This window comes from Rutidosis leptorrhynchoides, chromosome 7 (assembly GCF_046630445.1).
Source record: "Rutidosis leptorrhynchoides isolate AG116_Rl617_1_P2 chromosome 7, CSIRO_AGI_Rlap_v1, whole genome shotgun sequence".
Classification (NCBI taxonomy): domain Eukaryota; kingdom Viridiplantae; phylum Streptophyta; class Magnoliopsida; order Asterales; family Asteraceae; genus Rutidosis; species Rutidosis leptorrhynchoides.
In genome coordinates this window covers 336606700-336626663 of record NC_092339.1, presented here as the reverse complement: position 1 = coordinate 336626663, position 19964 = coordinate 336606700, and the positions used below count along the sequence as shown (strand labels likewise).

The 19964-nt window shown below is 32.4% G+C and overlaps 2 protein-coding genes across 4 annotated transcripts; one reads left to right on the top strand and one right to left on the bottom strand.

Moving 5' to 3' along the window:
- Positions 1 to 369: 369 nt before the first annotated feature.
- Positions 370 to 2889, top strand: LOC139857378 (probable polyamine transporter At1g31830). Of its 2 annotated transcripts, XM_071846126.1 has the most exons (2): positions 370 to 483; positions 1116 to 2889. In XM_071846126.1, the coding sequence occupies exon 2, from the start codon at positions 1155 to 1157 to the stop codon at positions 2592 to 2594; it is 1440 nt and encodes a 479-aa protein (XP_071702227.1). In that variant the 5' UTR covers positions 370 to 483; positions 1116 to 1154; the 3' UTR covers positions 2595 to 2889. The 2 variants fall into 2 exon arrangements, with proteins under 2 accessions (XP_071702227.1, XP_071702226.1); XM_071846125.1 differs by lacking the exon at positions 370 to 483 and having other exon boundaries at positions 1110 to 2889.
- A 1768-nt stretch (positions 2890 to 4657) lies between these two features.
- On the bottom strand, positions 4658 to 9349 carry LOC139858008 (uncharacterized). Of its 2 annotated transcripts, none has more exons than XM_071846865.1 (5): positions 9254 to 9349; positions 6946 to 8002; positions 5759 to 5938; positions 5017 to 5503; positions 4658 to 4928 (listed from the first exon to the last, which is right to left on the bottom strand). In XM_071846865.1, exons 2-4 carry the CDS (start codon positions 7576 to 7578, stop codon positions 5039 to 5041), a joined length of 1278 nt encoding a protein of 425 aa, XP_071702966.1. In that variant the 5' UTR covers positions 7579 to 8002; positions 9254 to 9349; the 3' UTR covers positions 4658 to 4928; positions 5017 to 5038. The 2 variants fall into 2 exon arrangements, with proteins under 2 accessions (XP_071702966.1, XP_071702967.1); XM_071846866.1 differs by lacking the exon at positions 9254 to 9349 and adding an exon at positions 9069 to 9155.
- Between the last annotated feature and the right edge of the window lie 10615 nt (positions 9350 to 19964).

Here is a 19964-nt window from a genome sequence, read left to right as displayed (position 1 = left end):
GTACAATAATTTTAAACACAATTAATTGTATTTAATATTAATATTTGAATATTTGATATGGAGTACATAATTTAATACTGGTAATATTTAATTTCGTTGTTTTGGCCACATTGATCTTTTTTTTTTTTTTTTTGCCACATTGATCTTACTTCATCAGCTCGGCGTGGATCTGATTTAGTTAACTTTAGTTCGAGTTTTGTCATTAGGTGTAGTTAGCTTTTGAGCCTTGCCCGCAATTGCTTTTTGTATTTTGTTTTTCTTTTTTTCTTTTTGAAAAAAAGATTTATTGTATTGTTTTCGTTTTTGTCAAAAAAAAAATAAAAAAAAATAAATAAATAAATAAAATCTTACTTCATCAGCACGTGGTCACTTTAGTCTTTATTTGCCACGCCTCGCACTTGAGAAAATAATTGAATTTATCACCACCAGATCGACCACCACCTAACCCCTAAATCATGAACAGCGAAACCCCTGTATCTTGTGGTTTGTAATTTAAAACCTTTTTCTCAGATTTATTTCCCTCTTTTAATTGCTACTCTACAGTTTACTATTTAAAAAACGTATATAAGATGTTTATTTATTGAATCTTCTGATTTCAGTTAATTCTAAATTCTTAATCATGATTTGTTTAACTTGATTACTCAACTTTCTAACCGCCATTCTTCAATTCATTAGAATTATCTTAGTAATTGATCGCTCAATTTTTATCTAATGGGTATTTTTCAAGTGTAACTTGCTTCCTTTTTAACTTTCAAAAAAAATTAAAAAAAAAAAAGACTTAGGTTTTGCATAAAAGGGGCAAAGGATGTTAGGAATTAACGTAACTATTGGCTGTTGTTATAATTTTATGTGTTTATTTTTTTAGACTACTAGCTAAAAGCTATATATAAAGCATGAAGTTAAAGTTAGCTCAGATGAACCAGATTTATTGATTAATTTACTGATATTAGTGGTTTTCTATGTAACTAGTGTACTATAAATTGAGTTAGTTCATTTAAATTGAATCCTGGATATACATTTTTTTATAATGTGATTGTTTATTTATTTCCTAATTACCTATTACAATAGTAAATTACTGTTGATTAACTTGTTAAATTATGTTTATTCAAATGCAGAAATTGAAGAACACAGATAATAAACAACCATCTACTGCAATGGGACAACATAATGAGGTACAATATGTTGGAATTACTGAATCACCCCCATCATCATCTCCTACAGGTGCTACTAATAACAACAATAACATTAAAAGAGTTTCAATTTTGCCCCTTATTTTTCTCATATTTTATGAGGTTTCTGGGGGGCCGTTTGGTGTTGAGGATAGTGTTCGAGCTGCTGGACCTCTTTTAGCCCTAATCGGGTTTATAGTATTCCCGTTTATATGGAGTGTACCCGAAGCTTTAATAACCGCCGAAATGGGTACAATGTTCCCCGAAGATGGTGGTTATGTGGTTTGGGTTTCATCTGCTTTAGGACCTTATTGGGGGTTTCAACAAGGTTGGATGAAATGGCTTAGCGGTGTTATAGACAACGCGTTGTACCCGGTTTTGTTTCTTGATTATTTGAAATCGGGAATTCCGGTTTTGGCGGACGGGTATCCACGAGTTTTAGCGGTTTTAGGGTTGACTATTGCCCTTACTTATATGAACTTTAGAGGTTTGACCATAGTAGGTTGGGTTGCGGTTTTATTAGGTATATTTTCGTTAGTTCCTTTTGTTATTATGGGTGTTATTTCGATTCCTAAAATCGAGCCCGCTAGATGGTTAGTAGTCGATTTACACGTGGTTGATTGGAATTTATACTTAAACACACTCTTTTGGAACCTTAATTATTGGGACTCGATTAGTACACTAGCTGGAGAAGTCGATAACCCGAAAAAAACGCTTCCAAAAGCATTGTTCTATGCATTAATCCTAGTTGTTTCGGGTTACTTTTTCCCGCTTTTAGTGGGCACGGGTGCCGTACCGTTGCACCGTGACCAATGGACCGATGGGTACTTCTCGGATGTGGCTAAGATCGTCGGTGGTGTATGGTTAAGATGGTGGATTCAGGCGGGGGCCGCCATGTCAAATATGGGAATGTTTGTAACCGAAATGAGTAGCGACTCGTTTCAACTTCTTGGTATGGCGGAACGGGGTATGATTCCCGAGTTTTTCGCGAAAAGGTCTCGACACGGGACCCCGTCAATCGGTATTTTATTCTCCGCTTCTGGTGTAATTCTCCTTTCATGGTTAAGTTTTCAAGAAATTGTAGCGGCCGAAAACTTTTTATATTGTTTTGGGATGATTTTGGAGTTTATAGCTTTTGTAAGGTTAAGAATGAAGTATCCGGCTGCATCTAGGCCGTACAAGATCCCCGTGGGGACGGTTGGGTCGATTCTTTTGTGTGTTCCTCCAACAATTTTGATTTGTGTCGTGTTGGCTCTTTCGTCACTTAAGGTTATGATTGTTAGTGTTGTTGCTATATTTATAGGGCTAGTGTTGCAACCGGTTCTTAAGTATGTTGAAAAGAAAAGATGGCTTAAATTCTCGACTAGTGCTGATCTTCCTGATCTTTTTAACGCTCATGAGCATTCTGAATCTTTGGTGCGGTAGTAACATGATGGGGCGGGCTAGACCGCTAATGCTGATTTGGCTGTGTTTATTTGAAATGGGTGATTAAAATATGGGTTCGGTGTGATTGTAGGTCGTTGGTGGTTTGTGGTTGATTTTGGTTGGTGTTTACAACTGATTAAAGTTATGGTGAATTATGGTGTTTTCAACATGTTGTTTTACTAGTTGGAAACTATTGGTAGTTAGTATACAAAATGTGGTTACAAATGTACTTCAAGCTATGTATTTTGGATGTTGTGAAATGAAAAAGTACATCGTCTAGATCTTGAATCTTCTTTACGCTGTAAAACATCTCATTTTTTTTCTCATCATATGAAAAGAGATTCTTTAAAGAAGTTTTAAAAATTTGTAAAGGAGTCAGTCCCGCATCGGCATTTCCAAATTTGTGAAGGGGTCGGTCCCACAATTGTACCAAATATTTGGTTCCACTTTTACTTCTATACTAGTTTAATAACCTGTGAAATCGTTTGTTATAAAAAACAAAGATATATCCATAGTTGTGGAAGTGTTTCTAAACATGAAACTTTAAATAGTCTAAGCCCTCAACCTTCTACCACGACCAAATAGCGACATCCCAGCAACAACGCAACCAAATCTCAGACACGAAATCACCCAATCTAGACACTAAATCAAACCAAACAACACCAACCTGTCAGTGTAAGCGTTATTTATAATTTAAGTTATTAAATTTTTGGTTTTTACTTGAGTCATTGAGGGCCTTTTTCAAAAACATCTTCCTTTCAACTCTCTTTTCGCCCCCATTCTTCCCGTGGATCATTCTCGATGTATGGTGTTCAAATTTTGCCCAAAGTTCTCCAAATTTGGACCCAAAACTTTCAAATTTGCCCCAAAACTTCCATTTTCCCCCCAAAAAATTTCTACGGTTTTTTAATTTTTTCCCCCAGGTGAAAAAAAACGTGCATCCGCCACTGCTCAAACCGGTGGGCAGGAGGTCTCACATAGTTTGACCCTTTCATTCATCGCCCTCTTTCTCTCCTCTCCTCTCTTCACTCCATCTTCATTGTCATTGTTTTCCACCTTCATTTTTTATCAATCACCGTGATTTTGTCTTTCTCGTTGCTGATGCTCGCTCACCTTGTCTTGTCCTTGATGTTCATTTCCAACGTCACTTGTGGAGTTTTGAGGGTTTTTCCAACGACTCCTTTATCAACTGACGTTTCCCAGGCAACTGATGATGTTTCTGGTCAGGACACCTACTATTGTTGTGGTCGGGGATTTTTGTTTAACTGGTAGTGACACCTTCCATTTTTTACATTGTCTCGTGTAGGAGTTCGAGGGATTGTTCCGACAATCAACAGTCGGCTAGGATCTAGAGCCGCCAGCTAGAGAGTGCCCCATATGCAAAATTAAGGGAGGTTCGGCCATTTAGTTTAGGGATCCCAAAAATACACATTTTATATTATTCGTACCTTATTTTCTAAAATTTCCATTGGAATTTTGATGACTTTGTACTTGTGATAAAAATTTAGATTTTAAACATACATAAAAATAAATTAAGTACATTTAGTTAATTGTGACAATAATTTCTTATTTGTTTTTGATTATTTTGTTTGCTTGTTGATATTGCTTTTTATATACATAACATTTGGTGCAATATTGGTTTCAATTACTTTTTATTTGAGCGTATTCAAGAACTCTCGATATTTAATTTGAATGAAATATGCCTCGGGATTATTTTGTAGATTTGTGATGATTTACAACTTGGATATGGGACTTTACATGAATAATGTTGATGATTTGTTCGAGTTTTGGAGAGCCCTTACTGGCTACTGCACTAAATGGTTCCTGTATCAGCTTGCATCACGGTCGATATATACGCACATCAGTCTTGAAGTTTTGACCCACATAAACCTATTTATGCAAACGGGTCAAAATAATGACGATTGGCGGGTTGACTTGAATATCTACAGGTTAACCTGTTGACCAGAATGCTGCCAAAATATCAAATAGGTTGGTTGGTCGAGAATCACAAACCTAACCCCTAATCATACACAAGGCCAATATGAAGTGAAGGGTAGTCGATCTAGTTCGTTTCAATACCCAAATGTTCAGGTTTTTAAGTATAATTTCGTTTTGATATACATCCACAAAATCAGAACCCGAGCCATGATATTAAGTACATCAATCGAAGTTGTTTATAAAATGAAATGATTGACCATGTTTAACTAAAAGTGAACATACTTCCATAAACAGAGCATGGATAATGATGTGATGTAACCACCCAATCATTTCACTTCTTAACATGATGTTGATTACAGAGCCTGTTTAAAAACTACAACACACCTTTGTCAAAACCTGAAAGCAAAACAGATATAAATGACACGAGTTGTTAGCATTATTATGACAGTTAACAACTTGGGGCATATGTAAATCAGAAGCTTACAATTTTGCTGTGTGGATGGTTGTTATGGTGTAGTAAGTTCATGAAGACATACACTACTACAACCTTGCTTCCCATCACATTTAATCTTCATACCATCCATAATTAATTTTATAACATTGTAGGCCTCTGCACGTAAACTAGAAAAACGTTCTTGAATCCTATCATAAGTTGGTGCTGGAAGTTTTTTTAGTGGGGATTCAATAACAGCCAACGCAAAAAAAATGCGACCAATACTAACTTCCCCTTGATCAATCCGCGCACTTATAGCCTTCCAATATTTCCTGATCCGTGACATTTCGTGTTTGACAAGTTTCTCTTCATCAATTTGTGTTTCCCCTTGTTCATTCATATTTTCCTCCATTGATGCATTACTCCAATTTATATGAGCTTTATTGGTCTCACACTTAATTTTCTCCTGCTCTAGTAGCATCTGCAGGTCAACCATATACTTTTGTGCTGATGTGGCATGCTCTACTGCTTTCATCTCCTGCATGATATCATACAGTTTATAATGATCATTATTGTAGTCTCCATTTATCATTAATACACTATACCATGAGAATCTTCTACGCTGACGCAATTGTTAACCATCAAGTTCTAAATTCTTTCATGTTGATATTTAACCTAAGGGTCTCAAGTATTCTGCAATTGCTTGCCATAATTTTATTTATAACTTCAAACACCACATACATACAATGTATACTAATAGTAAATAAGACTATATGTTCATGATGTAATTTACCTCATACGAGACCATTGTGAAGGTTGCACAAGGAGAACTATCTAGAAAATAGTTTTTTACTTCAATAGGCATAGTTTGTTGCACCGAGGAGAATGGATAATGTGGATAAACCTTTAAATGCTTTAAATTGGCAAATGGAGAAGGCTGATGTAAGATTAGTTCCCGGAAAGAAAAAATAAGCTGCAAAAAGTAATTGTTAATGTAATCTTGTTAATTAGTTCCCGGAAAGATTTTCTACATCTCACTTCCTCATATACCACTTATGTGATATTGAGTTTTGTTGTTATTCTGTTGTTATCATCAATAAAATCTTTTGGCTTTTCAAAAAAAAAAAAAAAACTTTGTTTATCTTATATATTAAAAATAATAAAAAACTATATAGATATTTATTTAAAATCTCAATATTTACCTCGCTTTCACACTATTCCATTTTGTGGCTATTAGCCCATAATTGTTAATGTAATCTTGTTAATTATGTGTCAATATGCATAATATATATTTATTATAATATTTATATCTATCAGGTATTATTTCATCTGCAATAAAGTTTTTGGATAGGTTTCAATAAGAAAGAGAAACTTCAAATAGAGACCCTAAAAGTGCTTCTGGGTACTGAAACAAAAACTTTCAACTTAAGTTCTTTTAAATAGATCTAATGGCAAAAGATCTCATGTTATTTTTAGTGCAAACTATGAATCCCAAATGAAATGTGTCATGTCATAGTATTACACCTTTAGTTGAAATTATAATTAAAATCTTAAATTCCAAAAAAGAAAATTGATAAACTTTCAATAATCAAAATGGTTGGTAGAATTGCAAGTATCATGACAGTTAAAATACACTTATCTCAAGAAACAAATACTTGGTCAAACTAGGTCAAACTCGGACAAGACTCGGGATTACTTGGAAAGTCGGTCAAAACTCGGAAAAAACTCGCGATTACTCGGAAAGTCGGTCAAAATTGGTCAAAACTCAGTGAAATTTGGTCAAAGTCAAACATAGTCAACATCCGAGTATTCTCGAGTAGCGATTTATGCAAGCTTGTTGTTAAGCAAAAAAAAAAAAAAAAAAAAAAAAAAAAAAAAAAAAAAAAAAAATCCTCTAACAATCTAAATGAGAACTACATGGCTAAGTAAAAAAATGTTCATAAGATGCATATTATATAGGTTAAAGATCATTTGACATACCTGAATTAGATCCAAGTTAAGCGTAATATATTTGGCATTTTGTATTAGACGAAGTAGATCAACAAGGTTATGATCATCTATCTTTTCTTCTTTGTAACATGGGTTGCAAATACAAATATCTACCTTTTCCAAATAACATAGACCGAATGAAAAAATTTGCAACAAACCAGAACAAAAACCCTTATAGACCAAGGAGACTAGCTTGGATATAGATTGTAAATGCACTGTTTCCCAATCTATAACAGTGAGATTCTCTAATTTAGGTGCAAACACATTCAACCCATTTTCAAAAAACATTCCTTCTTCAAGTGTAAGATTAATAAGTTCAGGAAGACATATATCAAATACAGTGGCAATATGTGCGCCTGACATGTAACAACGATGTAAGGTGAGATTCTTCAAGTTTGCACATTTAGAGATGTGACCAATTCCCTCATCACCATTAAAAGTGACATCATCAAGATACAATGTTGTTAGAGAAGGGAGATCCCAGGTTGGTGCAGGCTTCAATCGATACAGAGACAGACTTTTTACAGACTCAGAACTAAAGAGGGAAACTGGCAAATCATTTGCACAACGATGTAAGCTTCTGACAGTCAGTTGTTGGGCATTGTGGGTAAATGCATAGTCCATAATTCTTCTAACAAAGTGAAACCTTTTTACGGAAAGTGAGTTCGACTGAAGAAACTTCTAGTAGATTATTGCGGCCAGAGATTAAATGTTTAATAAAGTTGGCAAACTTGGGCAACGTAGAAAAATCCTTACTTGAGAAATTAAGATGAGGTAATGAAGTCCATACATATCTCCATCTAGATGACAAAGCACTTGTTTGTACAGCATGTTTAAGGCCATTAAAAGATAGGATTTTGTGAGTGAGATCATCGGGCAAGTTGCTTATTCTATCATCTTCTACGCGCATTCTAACAACTTTATCGTGCCCACAACTTAAATCCATTCCTGTGTTTTGATTAAAATTTAAGAATTTGTATGGCTATTTGGCCTTTGGTTAGTTCCTGAGTCCTTAACGCTACACAACATTCTATTTTAGGTCCAAAAGCTACAAAAACAAAACCATTACAATCAATATTCAATATTCAGTACATAGGACACACTGACTACAAATGGTACAAGTAAATAAATTCCTCTATATCAGGTTACTGTTATAATTACTGATATGGCAATCAAATAAGTTGATAAATGATCAGCCACATCATCAAAATAAGTGCGAACTTACCAATTTCATACTCAAAATACTTGGTTATGAATTAACTGATAAAGTCATACATTCAAAACTCTAAACCCTAATTACTATACATAACTCACAGCCAACACCTTATGAATAGTACTACTCCTTCTCCCAACTTTCACAAACTTCACCCCCTAACTTTTATTAAAATACAACTCAACCCCCACTTTATACATATATTTTTCCAATTCCCACAAACTTAACCCCCTAACTTTTATTAAAATACAAACCAAACCCCCAATTTGCTAACTTTTAAAAAAAAAATAAAAAAATAAAACCCGAACGCTAAAAGAAGCAGCTTTCACAAAAGGAACAATCCTTCAGTGTTAGATGCCGAATTACTATACATAATTAACAGACGAATCCTTATGAATAGTACTATTCCTTCTCCCAGCTTTCACAAACTTAACCCCTAACTTTTATTAAAATACTAATCAACCCCCCACTTTATACATATATTTTTTCCAATTCCCACAAACTTAACCCCCTAACTTTTATTAAAATACAAATCGAACCCCCAATTTACTAACTTTTTAAAAAAAAAATAAAACCCGAACGCTAAAAGAAGCAACTTTCACAAAAGGAACAACCCTTCAGTGTTAGATGTCGAAAAAAATTCTTTTTTACAAAATAGATCAAGACTTTTTTTTTAACTCGCATTCAAAACGGAGCCCCCGGCGCGAAGCGAGTGATCCACAACTAGTTTTTGAGTAATACATAAATGTTATTAACAGGATCTACCAACTACCAATACTTTGTATTCTCACTTATATATTGCTAATCAATCAGTAAATTTAAATTGAAAAGGGGAAATTTTTGAGTAATACATAAATGTTATTAACAGGATCTACCAACTACCAATACTTTGTATTCTCACTTATATATTGCTAATCAATCAGTAAATTTAAATTGAAAAGGGGAAATCGGTAGGAACAACTATAAAATGAAAAATCCAAGCGATTTAACTAGTAAAAACGAAATCGGTAATACAACAACTGCAAGTAGAAAGCGAAATGAGATGATTGAATTCGCCATGGTTAGGGTTTAATTACAAAAGGTTACCTATTTTATTAACGTAGCAGATTCACATTTCAGAAGACTGTAGAAGCTGGAAGGTGCGTTTAATTACAATTTACAATTTACAATTTACAATTTACATTCGCCCGTATGGTGAGGCTTCTTTGGTAAGCTTCCACGATATAAAATAATGCTCGTATAAATTTATACAACACTTCACTTATGGTCCTTTTAGTTTTATAGGATTACATTCATGGTCTCTATGATTTTTCACGTCAAGTATGGTTCTTATTCTTTTTACTTGAGTCACTGGTGGTTCCCGTCCTTAACGCTCATTACCTTTTACCGTTAAAATTTTACATATGCAAGGCGCACAAGGGTATAAACTCTATTTAACCTAAACCCTACCAAACTCTTTTTTCTTACCTTTTTCGCATCTCTGAACAAAAAACACACACCCATGAATGTAATCGGACTATTCCAAGTGTCAGTGAGGTTTTGAACTAAAAACTTATACGTATTGATAAGTATTTCGAAGAAAAGTTGATTTTGTTTAATAATATCGAAATTATTGCGCTACAGTACACCCACTTGCAACCCTAGGTCAGCCCGATTATCACAAGCACTAGATAGTATGTTTTCCATCAGCAAACAAAAAACTGACCACATGGGCCATAAATATATCCTCTATATTACTAATCCGGTAGGGTCTATCCGACGTGTCAATCAAACAGCACTACTACACATTTATCTTTTTTTCCCTTCATCCTACAATTAATAATATATTTCGACTAATTTTCTCAGACTTCCACGTGTCCCTAATTATTAGCCTCAAAATAAAAAATAAAAAAAAATCCGTCAGTTTAATCTTTTCGTTATCTCTAAAACCAAAAAAAAAACTAAATCCTAAATTGGAATCGGAATAATTGATTAATCGAAAATCGTCTGCCAATTTTTTTTCAATTTACTTTTTGAATCCGATACTCAAATTGATAAATGTCGTTTGCGATTTTTTGTTCAATGTAGTTCCAAAATCCGATACCCAAAATCGTTAAATTGAAGTTCAAAAGTTCGTTTTGTTCAAGATGATGATTGATTACTGCAATATGTGAAACCCAAAATCATAAAATTGAAGTTCAAAATTGTTTATTCTTGAAGAGGACGATTTCGTTAGTGGAATATTTTTCAATTTAATTACAACACAATCAAAAATAGTATAATTGGTATTCAAGATTTAATCACTATTTCTTCTGTTCTGCGATCGAATCACTTCATGGCTGGTACGCTTTTAATCTTTTTCGTATTTGTTTTATGTTTACCAGTTACAATTTTCTATTTTTCTAATTGTTTTATGTTAACCATTTTCTTGCTATGGTGGTTAAATACAATAAATATTCACGTATTTTAGTCCATCTGATTATTCATGTTTTTTATTATGTGAAAGGTTAGAAAAAATTGTTATTCATATTGCATAGTTGAAAATTTGATTTGTTCTGTGTTTAGTATTTTAAACTTTTTTGTTTTAATTATATTTTTACAACAAATAATTTATTATAAATGGAAATAAAATCAATTACGATAAACTTATTTTGAATTTCAAATCCCAAATACAGTTGTGTTCCCATGTTTTTCATATCTTCAAAAATCCAAAAAAAATGGATTTTATCAACTGAATCCCTATTAATTAGCAATCATGGGTTACTCTCCTAAATTAAGTGTCGACAGTTTTCTTTTTTGCATATATACCTAATGAATTTTACCTAATGAATTTTACAGCCTCATTTAGGTAAAATTCATTAATTAGTGATTCTTTGATTATGCAGTTTTTATGAATTCGGTTTCATTGTTACATTGATTAAGAATTATGTTTTATATGGCAAAGTGTAGTTCAAATCAGGTTACTGGCTCCAATATAAACTTTTGAGGGGAATCACAATCAAGGGTAGTTATAGGTTATGTCATCAAGAATCATGCCTTTTCTGCATCTGTGTACCCGGTTGTGAAGATAAGGTATCTATACATCTTTAATAGAAGTGGCAAGATGGTTGGGTCACCCTCATACTCTTTCTGGCTAAGTGAAATATGTTTGTTGGGTTAGAGATAAAAACACAAAAAAATAAGCCTTTCACAACCGGGTGAGTCATTTATTGTTTCTATTTTATATTTTATCTATATTTATATAGTAATGATTTTTATCTGATGTTAAAATGTGAGTGTTTTGTGCACTGCATTATTTTTTAAAGAATGGTATTCGATTATGCGGCATGGATTTTTTTGGCTTTCATGTTTAACGAATTATTTTCATTAAGGTTTCTTATTAACCGCCTGAAACAATTAAAAGGAGTATATTTGCTAAAATCAATTTTGAAGTCATACGATTTCCTTACAGGTTTGTAATTTTCATTTTCCATATACGAATTTCACTATTGGTTTGTTAATTTTTATGATTTTTTTAAATTGACAGTTTAATATAATTCACTTACACTTAGGTATTTGATTCGGGATTCCATGCACAAAATTACTTGTGATACTGTCTTTGTCATACCGAATCAAATACCTAAGTGTAAGTGAATCATATCTAAGTGTAATATAATTACTTGCGAATGTACGCATACACTTCATAGATATGAATCATATCTAAGTCAAAAGAGGTATAGTCACATAAGGTATGTTTAGGTGATTGACTTGGTATATTTTGAATTTTTCAACTTTTTGTGTTGTCTATATAAGTTTTGAGTAGTGTTATTGATTTGTATTATGTTTATTCGATATTGTATCTCATATGACTGAATATGCAAGATATTGAAAGAAAAGGTGATGCAATGAATTGAGGTCAGAAAGTGCGGATACGAGCTCCAAATTAGGTGATTTCAGTAACAGTGAAGGTTGATTTTTGTTATATTTGAGATTTTATTGTAAGTTTCTTATATACATTATGTGTTAATAAATCTGTATTTGAATAGGATTGAATAGTACTTAGCTTTTATCAACAACTTCAGGAAATTGACATTGAGTTGGAATTGTTATGATGGTTATTGTAAAAGTATGTCAACAGGCTGAGATGTATCTGAGATGCAATAATATTACATGGTGTTGGCTTTTCAGGAGCAGCAGGTATCTTCTGATTTTCGTTTGATCGGGTATCTTCGAATTTTGATCAGGTATGTTGTCTTCCGAAAGTAGATTTCAATTTCTATACACATAATACTTATCTTAATAAGGATACATTAGGTTAAAATTGTAGTTTTGTTATGTATCTTTATAAGTGTTTAAAGATACATTTAGTATGACAATATACCTTATTTGTATTATAAGTGTTTCTTTATAAAAGTCTATAGTATTTTTTCTTTAAAAGCCGAAGTTTGAGTCTGTTATGAATGAGAACGGTCATTATGTAATTCGTAATGCAGCTGTAGTCGATAACCCCGAGAGGTATTGATCAATCCATTGAACACGTGACTGCAAATTAATGATCATTGGAAAGTCAATTGCAATGGCGTTTGATAAATCTGAATGGAATGGTCCTCATGAGCATACTTTTGTCCCCTTTATTGATCTAAATCCAGTTTGTTAGGAGTTGGAGTTACTGCAGGTAATTACATTATATATAAATTTAACTGGTTTCTATTTATTTGTATACAAATTCCTTATTGGTTTGTAGCTACCTATTGTGCTTTGTTTATCATCATATATGTTTTTTTGCGTATTTATTTATTTTTTACGCTTCTGTCTAATAGACGGGCTCATATTTGGTCATATATACATATTTGTAACATATACGTATCATAGTGGTAGCGTTCCTGGTGATCCTTTTGATGTGTGAGTGGGTACTATTGCTCCGTCTGTTTCTTCAAGACAGTTTTCCAGTAGGTATTTCTTGCAGCGTGCTAATCGTTTGAACAATATTAGTATTTACGGTCCAGTCAAATAAGTAAATTAACTACATGTTAAAATGGGTTTGGCCAAAAATAGTAACTCTTTTGCACATTTTTCTTTAACTATAATAATGCAAAAGCATTTGAATATATGATGTCAAAGCTAAGGTATACAAAATAGTTTATATTTTACTAGGAAAAACTATTAAATACGATACAATTTTACACAAGATATTTATTTATTTATAGAATGGATATACTTAAACCTTGCTACAACACTATAGGCAGTGTACCTAATCGTAGAGTAGTATAGTTTTTAGTAAGTCCGGTTCGTTCCACAGGGAGCGGGCTTATTGCACACTATATTTTTAAACAACTATATTTGTACAAAATATATATAATTATATATAATAATATATAAAAGGGGGTTTACCGTTTAATGACCGGTTTGTCGATTTATATTTTAAGCGAAGCGTATAGTAAATGACGATATTTAAATAACAATATAAAATAAATGACAATAATTGAAATGACAATAAATAAAAGTACGAGGAAAAATGAAATAAAATATATTATGCTTATTTAAACTTCCGTAACCATGATGTTTGACGTTTTGATTTTAATTTATTGTCCTGGGCTAATTGTCCTTTGTCCTGGATGTATTTGAAACCTATCTGGTTTTTGTCCATAATAGTTCATCGGTCATAATTATAAACTGCTCGGCAAATTTAACCTTATACCCGAAGTCAAATATTCCAACTAACTGGGGATTCGAATTGTAACAAGGTCTTAATACTTTGCTTAATGAATACACCAGGTTATCGACTGTGTGTAAACCAAGGTTTTAATACTTTGTTAACAATTACACCAATTACCCTTGAATGTAATCCACCCCTGTTTTAATGAGTCCATTGACTATTAATCCATCCCCGTGTCCGGTCAAATGAACAATAATTCGTACTTATAAATATCCCGCCCATCGTGTCCGATTAAGCGTATGTGGTTATATATAGATACGTCAAATCATAACCTTTATATTAAATTAATGAGGTATCGCTAATTTAATATAAAGCCCATTAATAGCCCATAGTCTAATTTCCACAAGTGTCGTTCTTTTGTCCAAACCCCAATTATGGTACAAAACCCAATTACCCCATCTTTAATATTTAGCTCAACATCATGATTACTTCGGCTCAAATAAGCATAATAATAACTTAAGTACGATACATTAATTTAAAAAGGAGAACATAGCTTACATTGATTATTTATCGCGTAGTAGTACATGGACAGAATTTCGACTTCAAAAACCCGTAAAATAACTTTTACATAACCCAAACTAATCTAATATAACACTAATCTATACTATATATATATATATATATATATTATATATTATATATATTATATATTTATTTATTTATTATCTTACGGAGTATTATTATTATTATTATATTTTTTTACTCGCAGAATTCGTGACCTTTTATAGGAGTTTTGATTTCTGACAGCTCCGCGAGTCGTGGAGTTTTTAGCCTTCAAACTCCGCGAGTCGCGGAGTTTTAAAATCCAGCTCAGGATCATTTGTCTCATAGCTTGTCGACATAATTTTTAAATATATATAATATATAAATAATTTATATAATTATTTAAATATTATATTATATTCTTGTGCATAGTTGACTTGTAATTTTTGGTCCGTTGCGTCGGGCGTTGATAGTTGACTCATGTCCCGGTTCCGGATTTTCGAATGTCCTTGCGTACAATTTAATATCTTGTACTTTGCGTTTTGTAACTTGTACTCTTGTCATTTTTAGACGTTTTTCATCAATAAATTGAACCTTTTGAATTGTATCTTGAACATTTGAGCTTTTTGGACGTTTGTGTCTTCAAATCTTCGTTTTCGCCTTTTGTCTTCGCACTTATTTATTTAAACAATTACAATGAAAATATAATACAATTACATATGAAAACCTATTATTTAGGAGGGATATTGCTATGAAATATATGTTCCTTTTTAGCCTTATCAAACATCCCCACACTTGAGCGTTGCTTGTCCTCAAGCAATACAGAACTTGAAATAAAAACATACATGAATCACTTTTTTATTCATCACACTTTGTACATCAGTGATTTTGATATGGTGGTATAAACAATGATAGTAACGATAGAACCATGGTTAAAGATGGGTGTGTCATCCACAGTTGCCTCGGGTTTAGGTCAACGACACTTGCAATCAAATAGCCGATTTACTTTCGGTTTCCAAAGCAAAGTGCACATTTGAAAGGCGGTTTACAGTCCCACATGACTATGAAAATTTAGATCCGTAAGGAAATTGGATCTTTATGAAAACATTTGATCTTTTGAAAATTCAATCTAGTTTTTACCCTAGATAAGTTTTCCGGAATAACCCTTCACCTGTGTTTGCAAATTATTTTTGTGGGTTGTGTGGGTTTCAGATTTGAAAATTTTAGCTCAACACTTGTGGTTTTGTGTTACCCACTTGCTAACCTTGTATTGGGAAAGCAACACGTCCAGTATACTTGCTCCGTATATTACCTTTCGGTAAACTACCGTCCGGTTGTAAAGGAAAGCGATGAACAAGAAACTGTTAAGGCAATGTCCCGTGACTTGCTTTTGATTATGGTCTATAAACGTGTCGGATGCTATTACTATCCTTTGTAGGAGCAATAGTAAAGATCATCCTATAATTTTCGATCTGGCACAAGGTCCTGTCTCCGACCATGCTATGCAACCACCGTTCTTACGGTTGACACCCGATTTGGTTCAGGTGACCTAATGAATTCCAGGTGAATTCCTAGGATTTTACGTTCAAAGGCAATGAACGCATTGAAAATGGGTTTTCAGAAAACAAATCGGTTTTATTTTTGATCAAAATATTTTCTCGTTCAAGCTCGAGTTTAGATATCATTGAATTCCATGAGTTTGTAATTCTCAATCTTTAAGGTCAATCTCAAGGATTGAGTAATATCAGGCTTAAAAGCTGATTTTTGATCTTTAAGGAGATTATCCTTTCTGGGGATCTGATTCATTAGTCTTATCAAGCTAATTTGCACGGCGCCCTCCCCATTTTACGAGACAGATCCTCTCATGGTTAGGATAAGTCTGACCACTTGGCGACCCTGTTTTATGCTGAGGTCCGTGGATTTCCTGCTGATTTTAGTGTTGACTTTTCTAGATTTTTCGTCAACCTACAGCTGGTCTGAACGACAACTTCTTGACCTAAATCAAGAAGCGCGTGTCTTTTTCGGAAGACTTTACTTCTTTTTAATGATGGAATTGATTCATCGTGTAGATCCATCTTTTCTTTCAAATATATTACAGTAAATCGGGTAAAACTGATTAAAATCGTCCAAAACAAAAGTACCTTCAATAACTTTACAGAAACATGTGATAGATAGTTTTTAATTGAATAACTTGGTACATTCTCCCCACACTTAGTTTCTTTCTTTGCCTTTTTATTCTCCTTTATTCAATTTTAAATTAATTCAATCGTTTTAGGGTGTTTCTCAATTTATGTCCTTTCCGAGGTAACGATAATTTCGGTATTAACACCTAATTTTCACAGTTCATAAATATATATAAACATGATTTTAAATTCATTTAGTTGAAAATTTTTCAAATTTTCATAAAATTTGGCAAATAAACCAAGTATAAACCCGAGAGAATTTATAACCCTTCCCCACACTTGAGATCATGCAATGCCCTCATTTGCATGAAATCAGACTCTAATTATAAATTCATGAGGGTGATTAGTGTAGAAAAATGATTGAAAATACCCAGTTTGTAATTACAAAGCTCGTTGAATGATAGATGGCGCGCCTCATCGTTCATTCCTTCTTGTTTTATCACACATACTTTTTTTTTTTTTAAAAACGGTTGCTTTTCTGAACTGTTTGCTAATATTTGAAAATGCGTCTTTTACCCTTACTTATTATGCATGTTTATTTAACGAGTTATGCACTAACCCGAACCCCTAATTTAACGTTAAGTGGGGTTAAACTTCCCCACACTTAGCTGACGACATGTGAAGTCGGTAGAATAAGTTCCACGAATTAGAATAGTAAGCCAGTTATTTACATCTCGGGTGGTATATATTATATCAATGGGTTTAAAGTTTAGACTCGCCCGATTGTCACTACTTAATTCTTTTTTAAGTGTAGCTTTTAGTAAATGGATATATCTCTTTTCTGGTTCTTGGTCAAATGGATCGATATACACCGACATACATATTTCTATAGGGTGGACAATTCCTAATATTTCCTTCCTTTTATTCTCGTGATCAAAGTTTTCACCTCTATTACCCGATTGGGTGAAATCCGAGGTGTCATTATCTATTACAGCTCGTAGTTCATCTTCGGTAGATGACTTGTCTATTGAGAATATTGGGTTGGAAGGTTGTGGAATGGTGAATTTCGGGATTGGAGTAGATTCTTCTTCATTAACGGTACTTATCGGTCCCACCACTTTGGTCTCGGGGGTAAAATTTTCAACGTTATCGTTTTCCCAAGAGTACCAATTTGTCACCCTTACTTCTTCTTCATCCATAGAGGCTAATGTGTCGATATGTTGTGAAATTGGTAAAACTGAATAAAAAGTATCATCGGGATAATTGGTGATTTCGGAGCTCTCGAATTCATCAAAATTCGATGATATGAGATTTTTTTGCACAATACTCCTCAGATCAACAGGTATGTAATCTGATAGAGTTTCAGTTTGCCGATTTACAAACTCTCTCATTTGTTCATTTTGAGCATTGAGTTTTTCGAGTTTGATTTTCATATTGTCTAATAAATTTTCAGACAAGTAATTTTCCTCGTCTACTGATTGTTGAGTTTGGATATATTCTTGGGAATAATCCCAATTTGAATTGTATTATTCATAATCATTCCATTCAGGTTCCGTGGGTGCGTAATTTTCCATAGGAACGTAATAATAACATTCCCATGTTGAGTGATAATCTCCACAGATTTCACAACCAGTTATTGTTTCGTCATTCGTGATCCAAGATTGACCGAACGAATTGTCATCAACACTCGTTTGAGAGTATTGATTTAATTGATTTTGGATATCAAAAAGAGTTTCCATAGCCTTGTTTTCAAAATTTTCCATTTTATTGCGATGGCCAAATTTTAGCTACAATGTGGTGCATTTACTAATTATCCTATTAGTTATAAAAATAGAAAAACTTATATAAGTTGTCCAATTAATAGACTTTTCTGCTTTTGCCCACGTTTCGAATAGCCAAAAGATGCAGCAGGGAGCCAGAACCCTTTAAATCGGAAGCTCACAACTCAGCCACTAACAAATCCAACTATTACTACGAAGCAGAAAATTGTCAACGTCCATTAATTTAACCACTTAAATAATTTTTCTTTCTGTTTGAGATATTAGATAAGAAATAGAGAAAATTTCTAAGTCCTAAAAACTAAAGCGTCGAGAAATAAGAAAGAAAAAGAATGCGCGTCGAAAAACGTCGAAAAATAAAAATAAGAAAATAGCGCGTCGTAACTTAAAAAGGAATTAAAAACTAAGAATTAAAAGTTGCGTCTAAAAATATTAAAGCTTAAAAGAAAAACTATATCCCAAATGGTAATAACTTAAAAAGATATTAAAATATAAAAACGGCGTCGCAAAATTCTAAAGCACCTAAATCTTAGTCTAAAGAAAAAGCACTTAAGGGATTTTACGGCAAAGCCTAAAAATCTAGAAGTAAAAATAACTATGGCAAAAACTAAGTTTAAAACTAAATATGAGCTAAAAATACAAATATTACGCTAAAACGATTAAAAAGGGACAAAATATAAAAATATACAAAAAGTTGTAAAAAGTACAATTTTTATAAAAATATTATTTTTATATTATTTATTTATTAAAACTATTAATTTTACATATAATAAAACTAATTAAAATTTAAAATAAAATTTAATTAAAAAAACTTAAACTAATTATAATAATTAAACTAATTAGGGTTTATTAATAATAATAATAATAAAATTCGTAATTAATGTGGAATTAGGGTTCTGTCACGTGTGTCAGAGTGTCTCCGCGAGTCGCGGTATTTCAAGCAGCAAACCCCGCGAGTCGCGGGGTTCCAAAATTCAACTCTGGTACAGTTTTTAATTCGACGTGTTTTTATTTATTTTATTTTTATATTTTTCTGTTTTAAAATCTAAATATTTATATAATAAAAACTTATATTTAAAAACTAAAATAAAAATAGAAGTACTTTATAATTTTATAAATAAAAATCGTAAAACTAGATTTATATATATATATATATATATATATATATATATATATATATATATATATATATATATATATATATACATATATTTTTGATATTGTTTTTCTAAAAATATATTTATACAAATATATATTAAAAATATAGCGTTTCGCCAAGTCCCCGGCAGCGGCGCCAAAAACTTGATGTCAAAGCTAAGGTATACAAAATAGTTTATATTTTACTAGGAAAAACTATTATATACGATACAATTTTACACAAGATATTTATTTATTTATAGAATGGATATACTTAAACCTTGCTACAACACTATAGGCAGTGTACCTAATCGTAGAGTAGTATAGTTTTTAGTAAGTCCGGTTCGTTCCACAGGGAGCGGGCTTATTGCACACTATATTTTTAAACAACTATATTTGTACAAAATATATATAATTATATATAATAATATATAAAAGGGGGTTTACCGTTTAATGACCGGTTTGTCGATTTATATTTTAAGCGAAACGTATAGTAAATGACGATATTTAAATAACAATATAAAATAAATGACAATAATTGAAATGACAATAAATAAAAGTACGAGGAAAAATGAAATAAAATATATTATGCTTATTTAAAC

Coding starts and splice junctions, on each gene's coding strand:
- LOC139858008 (XM_071846865.1), bottom strand. CDS start 7,578: ATGGACTATGCATTTACCCACAATGCCCAACAACTGACTGTCAGAAGC. Junction 5,939..6,945: donor TTAACTTGGATCTAATTCAG/GTATGTCAAATG, acceptor TACTTTTTGCAG/CTTATTTTTTCTTTCCGGGA. Junction 5,504..5,758: donor TCACAATGGTCTCGTATGAG/GTAAATTACATC, acceptor GATATCATGCAG/GAGATGAAAGCAGTAGAGCA.
- LOC139857378 (XM_071846125.1), top strand. CDS start 1,110: ATGCAGAAATTGAAGAACACAGATAATAAACAACCATCTACTGCAATG.